Genomic DNA, 22,955 nt, shown 5'->3' on the forward strand with positions numbered 1-22,955 from the left:
CTTCCTGGCATCCATATTCCCAGGCCCAGGGGGCCTACACGGTGCGTCGGCGGTCACTGCGCACCATGACCGCGGACTTCCTGTTTCCTTCTGCCAGAGAATTACGTCACTGGTTCATACAAATCCAGAAAACTGCACCACGCCACACGGTTAACAGGGCAGGCTTGACATTAACCCTCCTGACGTGCAACCAGGTGTGTATTAAACCAGCAGTTACGGAGCAACGACTATTCTGAGCACGGAGGAAACCAAGGCAAACCAGACCAAAACGTTCTGGATCTCACGGAGCACACATATTCTAGTAGGGGCATTCCCGGCAAAAAATATATAAACAAGTGATCCCCTGAAATAGGGTTACACAGCACACAGAAATCAAAACCCGGCAATGTGCTAGACAGAAACTCAGGGCAGGGGGCGAGAAGACCAGGATTAGCTCAGCAGTCAACTTCCTCCAGAGCCCCAAGTGGGTGAAAAAGACTTCATCCCTCTGGACCCTAGCACCCTGCTCTAGAAAGTGAGGGGGCTCAGGACACCACCCCAAGGTTCCTTCAGGCTGAGTTTCTATAACGAAATTTTGGTAACATCTTCAGCAGAAAGCTGTCCTGGTCCAGCTTCCCCCTTGACATACTCGGGACTTCCGAGGGAAGGATCGGGAACGTGCAGAGCACCACGTCTGCGCGGAAGGAGCTGGGACGCGCCGGCCTCCCACCTTTTTTCCTGGAAGGAGAGTCCGTCTTGCTTGCTGTCGGGGCTACACTGGCAGAGAGGGGTTTGGGTTCTTCGATCGTAGGTAAAGGCGGAGCTGCCGCCCCCAAGGCCTCAACATCTTCTTCGTTCACAAACTGCATCTCCGTGGGAGGCTTGCCCGGCTCTGGAACGGACAGCACGGGAGGCCTGGCCAGGGTTGGTGACTGGTCACTGAACGCATCTGAAGATTCACTCTGAATGGTCTGAAAGTGCATCTTATCACAGATTTTTCTACTGTTTAACGGGCTGCAGTCTTTCATCTTGTGTGGAGAGGACTATGTCAAAGGGGAGAGAGACAGACAGAAGGGTCAGAGCATGGGCAAAGAGGAAAGAGGAGCTAACCGAAGAAAAACAATGCACCCATTTCCAGTCCGCACAACAGTCCGCCCCTTTGGCAGAGAGAGTTAAGCCTCGGGAGTCACCTGGTGATTTCCATTCTGCCAAGACTCTACAGAGCACAAGACCAGTTCCAAAGCAAACGAACTTTCACCTAAAACATCAACCACCAAATAGAACGAAGTGGGATTGGTAAAGGCCAACAAACAGAAGGAGCTCAAGTACTCAGTGTCCTTCCACAGAACGGGAAGTACGTTCACAGGATGGGTAGCTCGCAGCAACGACAATAAGGGAATGACAATCACACACAATAGTACGTTCACAGGATGGGTAGCTCGCAGCAACGACAATAAGGGAATGACAATCACACACAATAGTATGATGAATGTTGCCAAGCGAATCTCTGCTGTGAGAGGCAGGAGGGCGTTTACCCTTCTGGGGGGTCAGTCTGAGCAGTAACTGCAAAGGGCAGGGCTTCCGAGATGCTGATGAAGCCCTGCTTCTCTCTGGGTTCAAGTCCACGGACACATTCACAGTGTGAAAATGTACTGATCTGTGCACTTGTGATCTGGGCATTTCCCACGTTATGTTTCAATAAAGTTAACCCCCAAAACTCAGGGGGTAAGTGGTTGGTTCACATGAGTGGGAAATTAGCATTTCTGATTCTACTTGTCCAAGGAATGTCCAGTTACGGAAAAGATTTATCCCAACAAAAACCAAAATGCAATTTATGGGTTGGAGGGGAGAGGGAGGGTATCCATTTCTGTATCCGATCTCACAGCTTCCAGTACAATGAAAACAACGCTACGGCACGTCTGTGGTTGGAAGCGTTTTGCCAGAAGAAGCAACAGGTTAGCACTTTCACGCCATTTCTCCAGCAACAAATGCCGTGAGTTTGTACAGACGGCTGGCTGGGTCAGCACTATAGCTTGTGGGCAGAGAAATCAGCGTTTTCCATGAAAGCGAAATAGAACCCAGGAAAGGAAAGAATCCACAACCCTACCTCAACAGGGCTTGCCTCCAAAGAGTCGCGCATCTGGATTCGTAATAGGAATGCTTTCAGTGTTCACTCATTCATTCATTCATATTACGAATATTTACTGGGGATACAAGAAGTTGTAGCATCTTCTAGAGGCCTTACAATATTAAAAAAAATTTTTATAGTAATGTAATTCAGATTCTTTTAACAGATTGGAGTATGAAACAAAATGTCCTGAAAGAAAAGACTGTGCCCGCTTCATGTTTTTGGAAACTATCTTCGATATATGGCAGAATTGAGGGGGGAAAAAACTTACCTTCGCAGCTTGTGGCAATTCTCCCCAAAGCCACAGCATTTCTAGGTTATTCTTCTGCATCGTCCTATCAGTGGCCTTACTGACCAATTCTGAATCGCTTTTAGGTGTTGAAGGTCGAGAACCTGAGGGACTTAAGAAAAACACAAATCCACGATTAAACTGGGAAAAGAAACTTTTTTAGATGTTTTTTGGTCCAGAATTCTATGGTTCAGACAGCCCAGAAAATGCACACAAGCTTCATGACATTCCCATCTGTGGCCACCAGGGGTCCACAGCACACACAGCCACGTGGAAGGAGCTCCCGGTTTGGGCAACCTATCCCAACCCTCCCCCAAATCCCAAGTAAAGATGAGAAGAGGCATTTAGAAAGGAAAATTGAGGAAAAGAGAGACGAAAATAGAAAGGGGGGGGGGAGTTTGTTCTCATCTCAAAACCACCCATCCTTCCCCCACCTCACCACCGTGAGCTACCCTCTCCCGCATTCTCAACTTCCAAACCGAGTCTGTCAGCTCTCAGCTGCAAAGGGGGTCCTGCCTATCTCAGACACACACACATTATATTCAATTTTTAAAATATTTATGAATCTGCACTGGCTTCAAAAACAGGGAAACTGCATCACGTGCCAATTTTGCCACAAGTTCCAGATGCCAAGAATAAACTCAAACTCACTAACATGGCAGGAGCCTCTATGTGGAGATTTCATTAAATACTCCACTTCCGGAAATACTTCAAAGATCCACCTGTTGGCTAAGGCTTGTTCTGTAACAACGTACCACAAGGCTTAATTCTCAGGCCAGCTTTTTAGTGGTTGTAACTTGTGTTTTCATCTCTACATCTTCTTCCATATTTCTACTCTCTAGAAAGCCTGAACGAAGTCTTCCCTCTGTCCAGCCAGAGTGACCAGCCAAGAGTAATCAACTTATCTACAAACTTCTCACAGCATCCTAAACAACATCTGGATGAGAAAATATATCCATTTAATCACTTCCTGCTTTTATTCTCCCTCGTCACTTCTCCTGGAGTAAGACGACGGTGTGACATAAAGCAGGAGACAAAGCCGCCATGTTTTCCTTTTGCACCGTCTTCCACAGACCTCACACTCTCCTGAGTCCCCGCTCACCGTCGTGCTTGGCCTCACAGACTGAGTTAGATTTCAACTCCAGCTGAATACAGTTTCCTGTCAGGACAAGGAACAGCCCTACATGAAACCTAACATGCCAAACCAATAGGGACCCTTAATGGCTAAATTGGTCTCAGATCTCTTCAGCTGAGCCATTTGGACCAAAGAGACTGGTCTCTCTCTCTCCTCCATTTCACACCGAGGTGCTCAGAGGCTGGTTCGTCACCCGTGGTGCCCACTGCCCACCAAACCATCCGCGTGGTACATAGCTACAGTGCAGCCCTCACGCTGTATTTCACCATGTGTGGACAGGAGGACCCTGAGACAGCGCATCATGGGAGTGTGTACAATGGGACACCCTTCCCAACACACACACACACAGCCTCTTCCACCCTACGGGAAGTGGTCCCACGGGAGGAAGACTGCGAGCCCCATACATCTAGGTGTTAAGTGTTCATCACCTCCCAACCTCTCTTGTTCCCTCCAGTCCTGTAATCATGCTTTTCTCACAAGGGTCACTGCTTTTCTGGCACTGCTATGTCCACAATTATATATTCGATATCAGTGAAATGTGCAGGGGGGGCTGTTGTGGCCTCCAGTGTACCTACAACCGTGACCTGAATCCATTTTTTCTCCAGAGTCCTCACAGAAAAAGTCCACTGTAATTGGCTTCCTACCCTCAACAGCATTGCACCCAAATCTCAAATCACTGGTTTAAGAAGCTCCTGCTGTTATATTTTACCACATAAAATATAATTTATATTTTGTGGAACGATGAATTGTCTTACCCCCCCACACACGAACGTCAGTAAAGCCCTTCAGACAGAGCTTGCTCTGGAGTAGGGGGGTCAGCAAACTTTGTCTGTGAAAGGCAGAGACCAAGTACATCAAGCTTTGCGGGTTCTGCGATCTCTGTCAGAAGTGCACAGTTCTGCCACGGCAGCACAAGCGCAGCCATAGACGATACGTGAACGAACTGGCTGTAGTCCCATAAACCCACGAGAACAGATGGGGGCCGCGGTTGGCCCACTGACTGCAGTTAGCCAACCCTTGCTCTAGGAGAAGGCAGATGCTCAACACGGGTCTCCCGTGGCCCCAACGCCAGAACTCCTGCTATTCCGCTCCTTTGAGAAACGCCACAAGCCCGAGGTTTCCACAGACGTATTCAGGTTTGCACGCTCACTCATAGAGAAACGAGCCCCGTGCGGAAGTCCTGAGCTAGGAGTCCCACCTCTCAGGCCCGACACGCCACTGCGGTAAATGGCGGCACGTGGGCAGGACCAGCCTGTGTCAAAAGGACCCTGTACGCAAACACACGCACACGTTCTGCGGAATTCGGACAGACAGAAGGTGAGTCGGGGAAAAGACTCCCGGTGCTGGGTGGGATTCCTGAGAAAGATGGTGGTTCCAAAGTCTCCCATTATCAAACATTAGACTTTTAAGGGCAAGGGTTGTTCAAAAAAGTAAGCTTACGAGGTCCGTGACTGGTTTTCGTAAATAATGCATTTATCAACCACATGATAGTTTTCAGGATTTTGCCAGTCCCACTTAGGCAAGTTGACACAGCTTAGTTTACCTCCTTTCAAAACGGCCTTCCCCTGTGCCTGTAACCCCCAAATGAAGTACACCCTGAGACTTGGTTCTTTAATCAAAAAGAAAAGCAGTTTCCCGTGCAGAACTCAATCAGAGCCTCATTGTTAAAGTTTACAAAGCGTGTAGCTCGGAGCGTGGGTAACACGGAGGGAATGGAGGCAGGAACCTCCGACCGCGGCATCGGAGGAAAATACAAACCCACGGTCCTAACCCTTAAGATGCACCCTGCACTACACTGCAAAACCCCATGCCCGAAATGCCGTGGAAATAGGATTCCATTATTCGGGCGGTCTAATAAGCTATTTAGAGTTATAACTCCCCTTATACGAAAGATCTTATAAACTTATTTGTTGAACAACCCTAGACACAAAGCAAAGATCATATTACCAATTTTTATTTCATTATTCTGTTTTGCAAAGCACTCCACAAACTTAGGAAGGACTCTATGCTTGGCCATAATTTCCAGGGAATCAAATTTAGTTGAGGAAAAAAATCTATGTACAAATGCTTAAAATCAAAGGAAAATAATCATCTCTACGTATTTTCTTCATAAGTTATTTGGTTAGTCAAGTAGATTTGTAAGAGTTAGATCAAAGGTTTCACTTATACAGTCTCTATGTGTTTTCTGTACAAGTAATTTGGTCAATGGTAAACAGACTTGTAAGAGTTAGAGCACGATTTTTATTATCGAAGACATCCAAGTGGGGAAAAGAGCCCCTCTACCTTTCCGAAGTATGGAAGTGGGAAGACTGTGGAGGGCAAGAGCTAGAAAGGCCTCCCTCGGCCGCGACTGCCAGGCGGGCAGCAGTCCTTTGGCAATCTATCGGGCTACTGGAAACCACGTGATACACATTAAAAGAAAGAAAAATCAAAGGTCAATTAAATTAAACTTCACATAAATTCTTTGACTACTCTGCCTAATAACGTTCGTAAGAAAATGAACATATTTAGGCATCTGATAACAGCAGAACACTCTGTTGAAATCACTCAGAAATCAACATGAGTTTTTTGAACCACAAGAACAGGAAACTGCCAAAAACTCATTTCACTTTCTATTTCATCCATATGGCCATCGAAGATTGTTGTTCTCTGGTCAGAATTCAGTGCTTAATCAAACTACATTCTCTAAAGAGTGGATCGTTTCTGCTGCCAGTTGTCTCTTTAAAGAAAATACATAATTCCAAGTATGGCAATGTATCTATTTATCCTAATTTGTCATTGCATCTGACAGCAGTCAGACCCACAAGATCTGACACGGTCGCTGTTCTGGATTCATACAGCAAAACATGAAAGACAGGGGAACGTATCCAGGGCTGTGTTTTGTTTTTTTTTTTTTGTTTTTTTTTTAGATTTTATTTATTTATTTGACAGAGACAGCCAGCGAGAGAGGGAACACAAGCAGGGGGAGTGGGAGAGGAAGAAGCAGGCTCCCAGCAGAGGAGCCTGATGTGGGGCTCGATCCCAGGACTCCAGGATCACGCCCTGAGCCGAAGGCAGACGCGTAATGACTGCGCCACCCAGGCGCCCCCAGGGTTGTGTTTTAAACATTTATTTGAAACTCTTAAAATTAATGTAGAGTGTTTGAATAGATTTTTCAACCTAATAGTGGTTTCTAACCATCCCACGTCATTTTCTTCCTAAAGTACCGTCTTTTTCTCACCTTAGGGTGCCTTTCCACAGACCTAAGGGAGAGGCTATGGGAGGTTCCAGAAAGGCCTAATATCTGCACTGTCTATGTGTAACGTGTCCACCAGCGGCACGTGGCTATCGAGCACGTGAAGTGCAACACGTCCAAGCTGAGGAGGTCCTTACATGTGACATACACAACGATCTCAAAGACTTAGTATGAAAATAAGAACGTGCATGATCTCATGAAGAACTTCGTGAAAACGACTTGAGGATATTTTGGATATGCGGGGTCAAAGGAATTCGCTCACCAGAGTTAGCTTTCTCAGTTTTGCTTTTTACCCTCTAAGGATGGCTGCTAGAAGACTGTAAATGTCCTAGGTGGCTAGCATCCTGTTTCTATTGCACGGGGCGGGTCTGCAGACAGACCTCCATGAGGATACCTCCCAGGCCCCCAGCCCCACCGGGCAGACTAACACTGGCTGTCCCGGTCCTGGCTGCAACCAGGCACGGGGCCTATCTAGTGCTCTCAGACTCCAGTGCACACTGCTCACTGTGCCGTCCCATTGGCGAGATCACTCTGGTGACGCTGGAACGAGGAGTGGTGTTGGGAGGGCTCTGGCTTTAGGCAGGGAGCCCTTGCAGCAGGGTTCCCACACTTCCACTGCAAACAAGTACATCTAAAACATGAGGAACAAGAATGATCCGAGGTTGGGGGTGCCTGGGGGGGCTCGGTCGGTGAAGTGTCTGCCTTCGGCTCGGGTCATGATCCCGGGATCCTGGGATCAAGCCCCACATCGGGCTCCTTGCTCAGCAGGGAGCCTGCTTCTCCCTCTGCCTCTGCTGCTCCCCCTGCTTGTGCTCTCTCACTTGCACTCTCTCTCTCAAATAAATGAATAAAAAAAACTTTAAAAAAAAAAAAGAAGAAGAAGAAGAAGAATCCAAGGATGTCCCTGTCACTAAGATCGGTGTTTCTCAACCTCTTCATTGTTAGCGCACCCCTGGACAGGTGAGGCTTCCCCCCCGCCATGGTCCTCCCTCTACTGTGAAACTTTCACACCACAGATGGGCTCCGGATCTGCTTATGTGTGAGGCCCCGTGGAGGACACAAACCTTGATAATATCTAAGAATTCTTTGCTGCCCAAGAACCAATTTTTGTCCCAAAAGGGGTGATACCATCCCTGCTGAGAACACTCAGTTTTCCCCTCCCCAGTTCTTCTGAGAAGCACTCCAGAGGGCTCACATATTCTCAGAGGTCTCACTGACTAAAAGTTTCTGGGGTCTTCAGGACGCCAATCCGCACACTGAGCAGGTCTGGTTCTCCCAAGTTTCTACCTGATCCTAGGGCAATGTCAGAGCTCTTTTCGGGGAAATAAATATTCCTGAATTCAGCAGAAGGGGTTAAGCATGGGGAGAAGGCGTCATTCTAACAGCCCAGAACCACCCTGGGGCTCCTGAGGGAATGGCTGTGCTTCCGAGTCGTGCTTGAGGGCTAAGTGTCAAGAAAGGCTCTGCCACCTGTTTTCTCCTGCTGACAATTAGCACTGAGCAACTGGAGTGGTTTTTTTTTCAAGGTCACCTGCGAGGAGCTAGACTTGCAGTTTGATTATGATATCAGAAGTTTATGGTCTGCACATGTCCTTTTTCAATCCTGATCTGTACCTCCTGCTCTAAACTGCATTTTTTTCCCTTTTTACTTATATTTCACTGTTTTGTTAGACGCGCTTCCTGTAACTGACTTTAAATGCTCCCGACCGGGGTGGCGAACGCACACACTTACCTAGCGCTGGGTGACCACTCTCTATCAGAATTAGGGTACGATGCTGACTGCGGGTAAGTCATGATGGGGGAAGGGCTTTCCTTAGAAACGTCTTCTTGGAATGCAGGTATATCATTGGGAAGAGTTCTGGAGGAAAAAAAAAAAAAAGACTAAAGTCAAAGAATTATTAGTGATTATTAGTGATAGATTCACAGTAAAGGCAAGTTTCCCTTTTATCTTGATTATGTCTCTAAGTTCTTTGTAGATGCACATGGCCTCTTTCTGACCCCACCCTGGCATATTCCAGGCAGTGGAGACGGAAAACGTGAGACACAGACGCACATAAACGTGTTCATGCTTTGGCTGGATTATACACGTACAATGACTGTATTCAAACACCTGGACTGAGGGACGTGCACGCTGCAGCCCTAAGACGGGGCCCAGGAGGCTGCAAAAGTCTTGCTATGCACGGGCGGGGCTGCGAAGTACCTGACCAGACACAGATAATGCTTCATCTGGCAGAATAAATAAAAGATATAAACCAAATGAATCTTATAATGACAAAACGACTGCAGATCTACCTTGTTTCAGGTAGAATGCATTCATTAAAAAAATACGATGCACTCTTTCAGTCAGACAGAGGCCATCTGTCCATACTTTTGACGTTCCCTGTAATATCCCTCACTAAGTTCTGGAATTAAAAGCCATGCAGGGATGGCATCTATAATAAGCCCGACCACCAGTTCTGGAGCCTGCAGCAGATCAGAGGCTATAGTTAGGAAAAGTGACATTGCCAATTTGCCTGTATTTTTAGCCGGCGGGGGGGGGGGGGGGGTGTCCTATTTTGAATAAGGAAGCAGAGGGTTACTCCTGATGTTCCTTATCCCTTGTTTATGTTAACAAGATACAAAAATAATTACCAAAAATTATACTGAATCTTAGGAGCGCCTGGGTGGCTCAGCCGGTTAAGCTCCTGACTCTTGATTTCAGCTCACGTCCTGATCTCAGGGCTGTGAGATCGAGCCCCATGTTGGGCTCTGTGCTCAGCAGGGAGTCTGCTCGAGATTCTCTCTCTCTTCCTCTGCCCCTCCACATCCCCCCCTCCAAAAATACACTGAATTACATAAAGATCTCAAATATCAAGTTTACTTTACACAGGAGTTTTGTCTTTCAAAACGCCATTTTCACTAAAATAGTAATACGCAGAAACGGAATTTCACCACGCTGTTAAAAGCAAAGAAAAGTTGAGCAAGACGAGCACGAAACCTCAGGCCCAGTCAACACTGAAAAGTAAAAGTCTGCTTGGAGAGAAAACTGGTCACGTTCCACATGTACTTGTAACCTGAAGGCTATCACAGATCAGTCCCCAGCCACACATCAGCCCGACGGCCGGGTCTACAGTCAGGGCCCAAATAAGAGCAAGCAGGCCCTGAAACAACAGTTTCGTGCGTGAAATAGTAGTTTGCTCACTTCTCTGCCCCTTGGTTCCGTCCTGGATGCTGAAGCGACCAGACGAGGAGGTCGGGCCTACCACCTGCCGTGTAAGGTAAGCTCCCTCACATCGTTATGCTCCTTGAGGCTGGCTCCATAGTTCTAAAGCTCAGTGTAAAACGCATTCACGTAAGAATAAGGAATACTGGGGTGCCTGGCGGGCTCAGTTGGTTAAGCATCTGCCTTCGGCTCAGGTCCCACGTCAGGCTCCCTGCTCAGCAGGGAGTCTGCTTCTCCCTCTCTCTCTCCCTCTGCCCCTCCCCCCTGCTCCTGCTCGCTCGCTCTCTCTAATAAATAAATAAAATCTTTAAAAAAAAATAAAAGAAGCAGGAATACTGGGGGGAAAAACGAGTTTGTAAGAATCACCTCAAAGAATGAATGCGCCCGACCGCGACGCAGACCCCGCCTTCCATGCACATTTACCTGCTGCCGTCCAGCGGGTCGGCCTGGTCGTCCGAGCTCATCTCGATGGGAAACATGTCCTCATCCTCAGATGTGTTCGTGTTGTCGTCTCTTTTCAAGGTGTCCAGCTGGGACTTTCTCCTCCTTTTCCTTCTCTTCTTCACTAAAGAGCTGCTCGAAGGGGCCTCACTGGGAGGTAAGGCCTGGGCTGACGCGTTGGGGTCCAGGTTTCTGATCCTGTCTACAGAGTTCCTTTTCAGCTGGCACTCCATGCGCGAGGCTCCCTCCGACAGGATGGGGGAGGTGGCCAGGTACATGGGGATCACTTCCTAAAGGACAGAAAAGAGTTTTCAAAGAGTCTCGCTAATTTGGGTTTAAGGAGCAGGGCGGTGCCAAAGGCCAGCTGGTGTTCCTTTAAGGAGCACGAGTGCCCCTGGGGAGAGCCACGCGGGGCGGGGGGCACTGACGATCACAGCCACCGCAGGCTGGAGGCACAGTGCCGACCATGAAGTCAACAGTGCATTCAGGGGGCGCCTGGGTGGCACAGCGGTTAAGCGTCTGCCTTCGGCTCAGAGCGTGATCCCGGCGATCTGGGATCGAGCCCCACATCAGGCTCCTCCACTATGAGCCTGCTTCTTCCTCTCCCACTCCCCCTGCTTGTGTTCCCTCTCTCGCTGGCTGTCTCTATCTCTGTCGAATAAATAAATAAAATCTTTAAAAAAAAAAAAAAAAAAAAAAACAGTGCATTCAGTGCCATTTTCTACTGAATCTTGCATTTTCATAATGGTAACAAAGCAAGGCGATGAGTGATTTCAGGCCACCCAAAGTCAACTGTGTTTGAAATATCCAAAGTTAAGAGGGAAAATACGAGCTTTGAGTCATCACATTACCTGGGACTGGACTCCGTTTTGCATTTCAGTGTGTGCGGGTGGGTGGGCGTGGGCGGGTGTGGGTGTGGAGGTGTGAGGAGGGTGAGTGTGTGTGGCGGGGTGTGTGTATGTGTGCGTGCGTGCATGTGTTTGCATGTAAAAGAGAATGTGTATGCATTTTTAAAGATGCACTGAATTAAGAGGATAGTAATTAAAAACAAAAACACAGCTCACAGCCCCCCAAATGCCTGCCTATACCAGAGCCCATCCAGGTATATGGCTGTTGATTAATTAGATACCAACTCTCTTCTTAAAAACAAAAGAAAAAAATACATGGCCTGTCCATTTAAGTTGTTTAATAATGATTTACCAGTTTTTTAAAAACTATAACAATCATTTTATTAATGACTTATTAGGAGACACTTAGTAACAAGAAGTAAAGAACATACACAAAGGAGAGGAGAGAAACCGAAGCCCGCTGCTGACCCTCCACAGTGGATTTGAGAACACCCAAGGTGCTGCAGGTATACAAAGAACGTCTGAGAGACCAAGCCTTAGGCTGGGAGGTGAGAGGTCATCTCGCCCAGCTGCTCAACGGGCCAAACGAAGAAGAAAAGCCGACCGTGCTGACATGGGGTTAAGAGCAAAGAAGGGTCCACAGACTGGATAGGGAAGGGGCAGACCTCCACAAGCGGAGGGGGACTGCATCCTGGGGCAATCTGGTGATGAGGGACACAGGCTTCCCCAACCTGCAGCACCCTTCCAGGGGTAGCCAGGGGCATGCGTAAGGGGCAGGACATACTCTGGTCTCCGAAGCCCCGTCCTGCCACCAGGCACCCTTAAGGCCAGCAGAGCAGGCCCGAGACCCTGCAGCTTCCATGGAAGCCTCACCCAAAATGCTCTCCAACTCTGAAAGCGTAAAATCTGTCCACAGCTAAGGGACAACAGAAATTTAAAAGGCAAGTATCTGTTTGAGATGGAAAGAATTAATAATTGCGAGTGAACGATTCTCAGAGCCTTCCCTTTGAATAGGGAAGTAATTACAGAAGGGGTAATTACAGAAGATGGGGGCACAAAGATGTTATGTCACACCTTTGGGGAGACCAAAAAGAAGACAAGCCTGGGACAGTTTTATTCTGAAACTGAAATTATGGGCATTCATTTTCGAGCCTGGGGCTATTCAGAGCTGTTCCCTTTGAATCACGCCATCTTCCCATAAAGGAACTAGTCTAAGTGGATTTTCTTGAGGAATCACGACACAGGGTCCCTTCCACGTGGCTTTCTCAAAGAAGGAAAGTGTAAAAAAGTGGTTTATCTTAGAAGAAAACATAGGAGTAAATCTTCATGACCCTGGATTTGGCAAAGGATTCTTAGATATGACGCCAAAAGCAGAAGCCACAAAAGAAAAGAAAAAAAAGCAGATAAACTGGACTTCATCAAAGCGTAAAAAGTTCTGTGCTTCAAAGGACACCATCAAGAACGTGACAAGACATACATAACAAACCAATAATAAAAAGACAAAAACCCAATTACAAAAAGATCTGAATAGACATTTCTCCGAAGAACAAATACAAACGGCCGGCCAGCCCATGAAAAGACACTCCACACCATTAGTCAGCAGGGAGGTCTGAGGGCAAGTGTCGGTGAGGATGTGGGCCAATCAGAAGCTCACGCACCGCTGGAGGGACCATCAAACGGAGCGGCCGCTGGATGACAGTCCGCCAGTTCCTCCAACACCGAACACACAGCCACCATGGGACGCGGCCGTTCTATTCCTGGGTACGCAGCCCAGAGAAATAACAGCAGATGTCCACACGATAACTCGCACGGGACTGCTCACAGCGGCGTGATTCGTAACAGCCAAAAGGCAGACACAACTCAGATGTCCACGAGCCCACGGAAGGCCAAACAAATGTGTGCGGATACAACGGGCGAGAACGATCAGCCTTGCACAGGCGTGAGGTCCTGCACCCGGCTCCGGCGCGGGTGAGCCCTGACGGCAGCAGGAGAAGTCAAAGCAGCCAGGCCTAAACGACAACACACTTAGGACTACATTCGTGTGGAAGTTCAGAATAGGGAAATCTAGAGAAACAGAAAGTTAAAGAATGGCTACTGAGGGCGCAGGAAGGTGACGGGCTGGGGGCCTGGGGTAAGTGACAGCTAAAGGGCACAGGGTTTCTTTTTGGGGTGATGAAAGTGTCCTAAAATCGACGTGGTAACATATCTCAGGAGAAGACTGAAAACCACTGAATTGTATACTTGAAACAGAGAAATTGTATGGTACACAAACTGTATCTTAATAGAGCTGTTAAAAGTTTTTTAAATAATAAAAAATCAAAGTGATTTGGTCACTCACTACCCAAAGTTCGAACATGCAGCCCTCTGAGATTCGACACGCTGGTATAACCCGTGTGCTCTGGGCAACAGCTCGGATGTGATTCGGTTCCTGACTCCTTGGAAACGATGAGCACGTGGAAGCCGGCCAGGGCTACTGAGTCTCGGACACGGCACGCCCCCACCCTGTCGGGCTCCCAGATCCCTAGTTCAGGTCAACAGCCATGCTTCTCTGCTGGATGGTCTACACCACCCGCTCCAGCGGTACTTCTCTGCACAAACTTCCGCTGGGTCCTCTAGATAAGCGTTGCTCAAAATTCAAAACTAGGAAGTCACGGTGGCCGCCCAGCCTTCCTTACCTGATCGTTATCAGTCTCTTGAACAAAAAATGCTTCTCCGTTATCTCCCAATTTCATGTGCAAATCCACGGATTCCCCGTTGATTTCTATGTCAACCTGAAGGAAAAACAGACTTCGCTAAAACAGGAAACCTCACGGGGGAGGCCATGTCTTTACACAGGCATCCTTTAATCACACGCATACCAAAACAATCGGACAATTCCACATCTCAATCAATCAACCCATCAGAAATGGTGTCTGCTTGCCCCCACCCCCAACCCCACGCCCAGGAAGGCTTGCGATCGCCCAGCCAGCAGAGCGCTGCAGAAATAGCTCTACGGAACTGAGCAGCCAGGTCAGAAGAACGCGGGGCACCCCCCACCCCGGCTCCTTTCATCTGTAGAGGCTCAGCCTGTATCCAGCTGCCATGTTGTGCGGCCACCCGGGCCGCACGGAGAGCCCAGGTGTAGGCGTCCTGGCCGACAGCCTCAGCTGAGAGCCCAGCCAGAAGCCCCGGCCACGTGAGTGAGCATATCTTTACAGTGGGTCTTCCAGCCGAGCCTCCAGACAGCAGAGGCAGAGAAAAACTAGCCCTGCTGCACTTGGCCTGAATTTGTGACTCACACAACCCACGAGCTTAATAAGTAGTTGATTTCTGCCCCTATATTTTGGAATAATTTAACACAATTTGAGTTAGTACTTGTCAGTTCAGTGGCCAGCCCTTTCCAGCGTGAAGCCACAGCTACAGAGGTCTAAAGTTCTGTCTAAAGCCAGAAACACGAGGGGCGCCTCGGTGGCTCCGTCGGTGAAGCGTCTGCCTTTGACTCAGGTCATGATATCAGGGTCCTGGGATCGAGCCCCACATCAGGCTCCCTGCTCAGTGGGGAGCCTGCTTCTCCCTCTCCTATGCCCCCCCCCACTCATGTTCACTTGCTCGCTCTCTCTCAAATAAATAAATAAAATCTTCAAAGACAGAAATATGATGATTTTCTCTCTTCCCCAGGTCGCCGGGTCCTATGCTCTTACCACTTTCTCTCGGGAACGCAGGACCCCCATCTTCCCAAAGCGCACGTGGAAAGGGGAGCATTGGAGGCTCCCGTTGGGCTGGCGGACAACGATGATATCGATGCATCCGGACAGGGTGGCAGGATTCAGCCCCTTGTAGAGTTCCTTCACGGTGACAAACACCTGGCCCGCCAACTGCCCCACGTAATTCATGGTTTGAGTCTAGAAAACAGAGACAGACCCGCGACCAGTTAATTCAGAGGTCATCTCTCTGAAGCCAGTCCGGATGAACTCCTCGTTACACAAGCTTGACTTCCACACCTTGTTCAGATCATTCTGTTCCACTGGAAGGGGCTCCACGACACCCAACCCCACTGCCCATCTCCCCCCACCGCAGTCAGCAAGCCCACCAGCCTCCACCCTGCCGGCCCCAGGAAGCCTCATCTCGGAGAGCACGGGGCTCTTCCCCCGGGTCCCCCGCACTCGCTCAAGGCACCCTCATGGCCAGCCATGCCCCGCTCTGTCCTGACATGCAGGTTTTACAGCTAAGTCACAGGACTCCTGAGAAAAAAGACTGTACTTCACACCTCTCAGTATCTAGCCCCCACCATGCCAAATAGAGAAGGTATTCAAGAACATCAGTTGAAAAAAAAATGACTATTATTACTTGAGAAGGAAAAAAACTGACTTTTATTTTGAACAATTTCCATCCTGGTCTCGGTCTCCCTAATCGGATTCTGCCCTACGGCAGCTCCAGGGGAAACGTGGGCTCCGCTTCGGTGTGTCTGCCCAGCTAATCAACTGAAGGCCACGCAGCAAACATCCGGTATCTACTCTACGCCCACAGCCTGGTGCTGGCGGCACCAAAATAAAAAGACCAAGTCCCTACCCCCTGAAGGGACTCACGGGCTCACGAAGGAACTGAAATGTATGTAAGTGGTGCTCCATCTGGTTTAAGTCAACAGAAGGGGCCACAGCTGAGGGAGGCGGGGAGGAGGGCAGACGCCAGTGCGAACAGGTGCACGAGAGCCCGGCGGGAGGGACTGGGCCCGCCATGGAGAAGATGCAGGCAAGGATGGAGAGTGCAAGCCACGCTGGGAGGTCTGGACGTTTCTCAGTGGCAACGTGAAGCCACTGCAGACTCCGGAAAGAGAAAATGATTTGATCCAGGATTTCAAAAAAGCATCATGGTAAAAATGTACAGGCTGACAAGAAAGAGACAGAAGGCCGGAACACTAAGCGGTGGCTGTTGATGATGCCAGCCTGAAAGGAGGCAGTAAAGAGGAAATGGAGGTGAAGGGACAGTTGGAGAGATGCTTGGGGCCAGAGGACCCACAGTGAGCGGGCGCCATGCTCTGGCCCTCTTTCCACAGCTCTGGCTCCCACGACCGCCTTGGTGTCCATCCTCACCTGCCTGACTGCCCACCTCGGCAGAGACCACCCTCCGGTTCCACGGTCTGACCGGGTCATGTGTCCTGATGGGACTTAGACACCTCAGACTGGCCCACAGCCCACAAGGGCCAACCCTGCAGCCCTCCTCCGCCACTCGCTCCTCCTTGCCCTGCCTCACTGGGCCTCCTGCCCTCGGAGGTGCCCGTCCTCAGAGGTGTCTGCCCCCACTCAGGGTACCTGCCTCTGGGTGCAGCTCTCTTGGGGTTCCCTTCTTGCCAGCCCGCAGGTCCCTCCTTCCCCAGCTTAGCTGCACTCACACGCTGGCCCAGTCGAAGCTGCTCCCCTCTCCTCTCTGTGCACTTAACACTGGTGGCCTCCTGAGGACACCGTCTGAGCATGAAAGGTCTGCACGTTGTGACTTCCAATCGCTGGGTCCCAAGACCTCACCTTCTCTCCCAACCATCACCCCTGATTCTTCAAGGCGACTACCTACCCTACATGTGACCCCACCCACCTCGGGCCCCTGACGATGATCCAGCAACCACCACCTTGCGTATGCACACTTGTCCCTGACCCGTCTGCACAGTTTGGTTCTGTGAACTTTCTCGCTCGGCTGGGTCTCTATTTTGCCGTGTGGTTTTCCTGTCACTTGGCGAAGCCAGATCGTCTTTGAGGTCAAGTATCAAGCCTTATCTTTGCAAGTTAAAAACCAAAAACTACCTTTCATAAGCCTCACCTCAACCCCTGTGACATAAGCAGAGTGATATTAGCATCCCTGCTTTACAAATAAGGAAACTGAGGCTCACAGGTGATTGGTCAAGAGCCCTGCACGCAGTGGGCAAACACGAACCGCTGATTCCAGGCTGAGTTAGAAGAGGCCAGAGCCCTAAAAGCAATGACAAAGCCTAGAAACAACACAAGAAAGCCCTCTGGCTCATTTTACAATTTTAAATGACGCCCTGTGGACTGATGTACCCGTCTCCCTGAGACGAGGGACGAGCACACCCTCCGTGAACACAAGCAGAGATGCGCGCAGGCCGGCCGCCCGTAGACGGAGTCGGCACCAGGCGGTCCAGCTCCCACTGCTAACGCAAGTCACATGGATGCAAAAACAGAAAATCACGCAATTTCTAAGTCTGTGTGGCCGCGCAAGCTAATTAACTTCGTGCAAAACGGCAGGGGAGACAGTTCCTGAAGAAATGAACAACGCAAAAAAGGATTCTTTGGAACGCTGATACTTATTGTTTTGTTGTTAGGGGTTTTTTTTAGTAAGCTTTGTGCCCAATGTGAAGCTTGAACTCACAACCCCAAGATCAAGCGTGGCATGCTCTACTGTCTGAGCCAGCCAAGTACCAGGAACCCTGATACTACTTATAGGGACTCATTTTAGAAAAAAAAAAAATCATCACATCCATGTTTGATGTAGATTTTAAGCTACGGTGCTTACCAAGAGGGGTAAACCTCCAATCCAGCAGCTAAGCACAAGTGGTATGAACGATGTTTTTGTACGATTGCTTCCACGTGACCTCGTGCTCCAGTGATTTTCTACAACAACGCTGTAGGTTCGAGGCCTTTCAGACCAGTGAACTAAGGACAAGCAAAAAGTGCAATGAAGCAAATGCCCTAGGGACAGGCCTGGGTTCCACGGCCGCTCTCCCGACTTCACGGCCCTCAGCTGCAGGCCACGCTGGTCCCTGAGTGACAGGTGACCGTCTCCCGCAGCGAGGCTCGAACCCCCGCCCGTGCCCCTGCGGCTGCTCATGCGGCCCTGGAGGCCTCGCCGGCCAACCTATTGCAGTCACGACACAGAGAAAGCTTGTAACTGGATGGTGTGACTGCATGTCTGCATCCCAGCCCCTTATCTGTAAGACAAAGACGTTGGCCTGGATGACCCACAAGATCCAATTCCAGCTCCGACCGCCCCAGGATGAAGCCTGAAAGGGCATCTTTAATAATTCACGCTGAACGGTGCTCTGCTCTCTTGTCCTCACAACAGAGCATCCCTCCCCTGTCAGTGAACCAATTCAAGGTTACTGCGCAGAATCTGAAGATTTCGAAGGTGGCAGGACCCTGGATTGTTATTCCAACAGCCTCATTTGAAAGAAATAAGGCCAGAAATGGGAAGGGACGGGCAGCGCTCCCCACCTCGCAGAGATGGAGCCGGACTCTGCCTTCCCGGTTTCTGGTCCTGGGATCTTCCTCTGTGCGCACCACGGGATCGGCCTGGGGTAGGTTTTCCGGCACAAATAATCGGAAGTAGCTTTGATTACCTTTAGCTTCCCTCTATAGAACAACTTATTTGCAAATCTGAATACGCCTCCTCTTGGAAGCAGGGCATCTGTTCCATAATTCTTAACAAATGATGACAGGGTCATGGCCCCACCTGGCAATACACTCCCGGGCACTCTCAACATGGACAGGGGCTGCTTTAACTGACTGCTGAGCATTTTTTACAAAGGAGACCACCTGGACGGCTACTCCCTCAAGCACAGGGAGAAGCAAGGGTTGGCGAGGCTGGGAAGGAACTGGAGCGTGCGTGCCCCGTGGGTAGGAACGCAAAACGGTGCAGCGCTATGTATGGGACAGTACGGAACACATCTCCTCCGAAAATCAAAAATAGAATTACATATTCAGCCATTCCACTTCTAAATATATACCCAAGAAAACCGAAAGCAGGGTCTCAAAGAGATATTTGCACACCCATGCTCACAGAAGCGTTCTCGCAATGGCCAAAAGGTGGAAACCACCCAAGTGTCCATCGATGGATGAACAGATAAATAAAATAGCATACGTACACACAATCGGCTACGAGTCAGCCTTAAAAAGGAAGGAAATTCTGATATATGTTATATATACGGCATGGATAAACCCAGAGGACATCATGCTAAGTAAAATGAGCCAATCACAAAAGGACAAATACCGTACGTAGGATTCTCCTTCTATGAAGCACCTAGAGCTCGGAAAGCCCTAGAAACTGGAAGTAGAACGGAGATTACCAGGGACTGCAGGAGGAAGGAAGGGGTTAATGGGTTAGAGCTTCACTTGGGGAGAGGACAAAAGCTGGAGCTGGATGGTGGTGATGGTGGCACAAGCCGTGAACGTGCTTACACGAAGTGGACTGAAATGTACACTTAGAGATGATGAAGATAGTAAACTTTTATGTCACGTGTACTTTACCATCATTGTAAACGGGCTGAGGGAGAATGCTGTACTGACCCAAACTCATTTCAGGAAGGCGACTACTGTTAGCTTGGGCCCAGGAGGCATGGGACAGGCCTTTGGGGGAGGGGGATGCCCAGTTCAGCCCTGCATCTGCTTGGCTGAGGGGTACAGGCAAGTCGGGGGCAAGCATGGCTCTTCATCTCCGCTCTTCCAGGATGTTTTCTAAAGAAGTGCTGGGCAAATACTGGAAGAATACAAGACTAGACCAGCTGGATGCCAGCTCCCAATTTCACGTGCTCTCTTCTGTTTGAAGGGAAAGGCTCAAGGAAGAAGCTAATCGGATTTACCTAAAGATAAGAAGCCAGACAAACCAGCCTGAGCTGCATGAACCTCCCTGCACCTGCCCGTTAATCTCACGACTGCCCTCGTCTCCCAGGGTTCACCAAGTCACACGATCCAGCAGGGAGGGGAACACGTGAAGAAGAAAGCATCTTAATTACCTGCAGCGTAACCACAGTACAACCTGTAAAGAGCAAAACAAAATGCTTCCGTACCCAGTTAAATAGCTTGGACATCCCGGCTCTGCATTCACCCCATACCAAATTACTTTTCAATCTGTTGATTGCAATCTCAACATTTGGCACGAAATGGCTCCTTCCCCTGATGGGGCTTCATTTGCCACATGAAACAGGATTCCACAACCTATTTCAGACGTTTTTCAAGGAGAGATAAGCTAAACCTCACAAACACCCTCTGTCTGGCCAAACTAGAGTTCTCTAAACTGTGGTGTGGATTTTCAGAGCAATTCTGAGGTTAAGAAACATGTAAATATTTATTTATTTATTTAATAGGATATATTGTAATTATTTATTAGTAATTATTATAATTATTATATAGCATATAATTTATAAATCATTATATGTTATTATATTATAATTATATATTACATTATATTATTTATTATTTATTGTATTTATTATATATGATATATATTATATATTATATGATTAATATTAGTATTATTAATTATGTTACATTATGTCATGTTATAAATATTACATAATATGTATTATACATTTAATGTTGAATATTATTGATATTTATTAAATATGATTAAGGATATTATAATTATTGTATATAATAATATTACATCATATATACAACATATTAATGTATTATATAACATACATAATAATACAATATATGGTATAATATATCATTATAATTATTAATTAACATGGACTATAAATATGTTTTTATATTAATTAATTAATATAAAGAAAGAATTAATACATAGTTATATGCAGGTTTTTTTAACGTGGTATCATCTAGCGTTCCGGAAGATATTTTGAGGCTGATTTTCTGAGGCTATCACATCTCATGGGAATACCATCTTTTCAGACAGTGCTCCCTGAGTTAGAAACTACTACAGCACTTACATTAGAGACAGATAAAGCACTGAGGAACATAAAAATCCAAAAGCATACGTCCACCTGGGATTCTGCTTACGACATTGATAATAAACAGTGTGTTCGACTTGAATGGCATCGATATTAAATATGAGGATTCGAATGACTTTAGGCTAAGGCTCTTAACCGTCAATTCAGAAATTGCTCGTTCTACTCATTTGATATGCGAGTGGTTAAAAGTGGTTAAAAGAGAACTTGCCAGTTCTCTCAACTAGAATGTTATCAAAGGCATGCTATCTTGGAAATAACAGTCTCTCCACCTTAATTTTGTGGGTTTGCTCCTGGGAAATGAAATCTGGAAGGCAACCTCTAAACATGGGCTTCTCCTCTCCCCTTCTCGGAGAAGGCCGACAGATCAGGACTCCGGCCTTAGCCAACTGAACGCAAAGTTGCCTCAGTGAATACAACCCTTGGAAGCACCACCTTAAACCTTGCCTCTGCTTCTCTTTCTATGCCCTTCTCTTTAAGAACAGAGTGTCCTGCAGGAGTTCCACAGGCCCTCCTTAAACTGCACTGCACGCTGTCTCCTCCACGTCCTCACCTGGCTGTCCCAGATACCTCATCCATAAACACAGCCAAAACAACCCCTGGTTTTGAGAACTGAACCTCCTCCTCGGCCCTCCAGCTCAGTGAATGACCCAACTTCCCATCCAGGGCAGGGGATGAATGTGGGCCGCCATTTTGTCAGGCGGGTAGACAGACCCCATTGGCCAAGCTGGTCTGTTCCACTGGAGGACAGGGAGGAGGCTGGCTCATCTCTGGACACCCAGCCCCCCACGAGGTGCCTGGCCCATCCGAGGGGCCCAGGAAATGTTTGCAGTCATACATGGCCATATTTCTTTACTCCTCAGGCTGTACTGGACAACCTTCTTGAACATTTGCCAGGAGCCAAATTTTATTTTATTTTATTTTTGTCATGAAACTAGGTACCTCTGGGATGATTTATTTGAATTAAATCTATATACTGGTGGTCTTTATTGGTTTGGAACACTTTTCCACTGGTACAATGGAAACAGAGGATTCAGGGTCAAAGCTGCCACTGTCCCGCGTTCCAAACGTATGCCGCAGAGTCACGGACTGGAGCCCGGAGCCGGGACCTCTGGGGACCACTGCGGGGAGCCGGGATGGAGCAGTAGGCGGCGGGAGGGCTGAGGCAGCTCCACTTCTCCAGGACACAGACAGGCAGGTGCTCAAGGCGGTCGTGGCCACACGGGTGCACACAATCCTCTAATGTTTTAATGAGCAATGGCTTGGCAGGTCATCACGTAAAAAGAAATGAGGAACCGAGAGAGCTAGGAAAAACCACCTCATGACCCCTGGTTCGAGCAGAGGCTAACCTCTGCTTCCTCTTTGAAAAGACATCCAAAATGAAACAGAATTCCAGGCTCTCGGAGGAAACAAACCTACTGCCTATACAAGGTTAACTTTTTGTCCCTTGACACAGCCCCAAGGCCGAGCCTGGTTTTTATGAGGCTCTTGGGGGAGCTGCAGGTGTGGCCTGGCTGCACAGGCCTCTTCCCTGACACCAGGGCCGGGAACCTCAGGGTAAAGACTGGAGGCGAGGAGGACAAAATGATGGTGAAGGGAAAGACTCCAGCGGGCTGGGCACCACAACGGCTGTCCACCACCAATTCTGGAGAGAAAGGAATATTCTAAAGTCATCAGGCCAGCGCCGTGTTTACGCTCCAAGCCCTTGACATGTCACTAAGTGACTCCCAGGAACGGGGCCACGCAAACCTCCACGCGACATTAGTACAGCAAACCTTCGCGTGCGTGAGCTCATGTGCTAAAAATCAAAGCAAATCCGTGCAGCACTCAACACCAACATTACTGACCCCTCACCGATGAGGAACCTGGGTGCCAGGTCTGTGTGATGTTCAGAGTAGCGTGACCACTAGCAGAGTGAGGGCAGGAGCCCAGGCTGAACCCTGAGACTCCCCTGCTCTCCCCTGATAGTGCCGCCTCCCCCATCTCGGGGCATGACACTGGTATGAATGGGTGACGCCCGGTCAAAGA

General features: G+C 48.6%; 1 protein-coding gene across 12 annotated transcripts in view; it reads right to left on the bottom strand.

The window, feature by feature from the left end:
- Positions 1-22,955, bottom strand: part of LPIN1 (lipin 1) — a 129,411-nt gene that overhangs the window by 37,120 nt on the left and 69,336 nt on the right. For 3 of the 12 annotated variants that reach the window (XM_044390370.3, XM_026519086.4, XM_044390384.3), the window contains 7 exons: positions 14,938-15,138; positions 13,933-14,028; positions 10,392-10,699; positions 8,499-8,624; positions 5,815-5,922; positions 2,379-2,508; positions 710-1,022 (listed from right to left, as the gene is read on the bottom strand). In XM_044390370.3, the coding sequence (XP_044246305.1) occupies positions 710-1,022; positions 2,379-2,508; positions 5,815-5,922; positions 8,499-8,624; positions 10,392-10,699; positions 13,933-14,028; positions 14,938-15,138 (1,282 nt within the window). Of the gene's footprint in view, positions 1-709; positions 1,023-2,378; positions 2,509-5,814; positions 5,923-8,498; positions 8,625-10,391; positions 10,700-13,932; positions 14,029-14,937; positions 15,139-17,755; positions 17,896-18,453; positions 18,544-22,955 lie in introns of those variants that run through there. The other 9 variants (XM_048222508.2, XM_048222509.2, XM_044390373.3 and 6 more) reach the window with 7 other exon arrangements.

The sequence above is a fragment of the Ursus arctos genome, unplaced genomic scaffold (genome assembly GCF_023065955.2).
Source record: "Ursus arctos isolate Adak ecotype North America unplaced genomic scaffold, UrsArc2.0 scaffold_8, whole genome shotgun sequence".
Classification (NCBI taxonomy): domain Eukaryota; kingdom Metazoa; phylum Chordata; class Mammalia; order Carnivora; family Ursidae; genus Ursus; species Ursus arctos.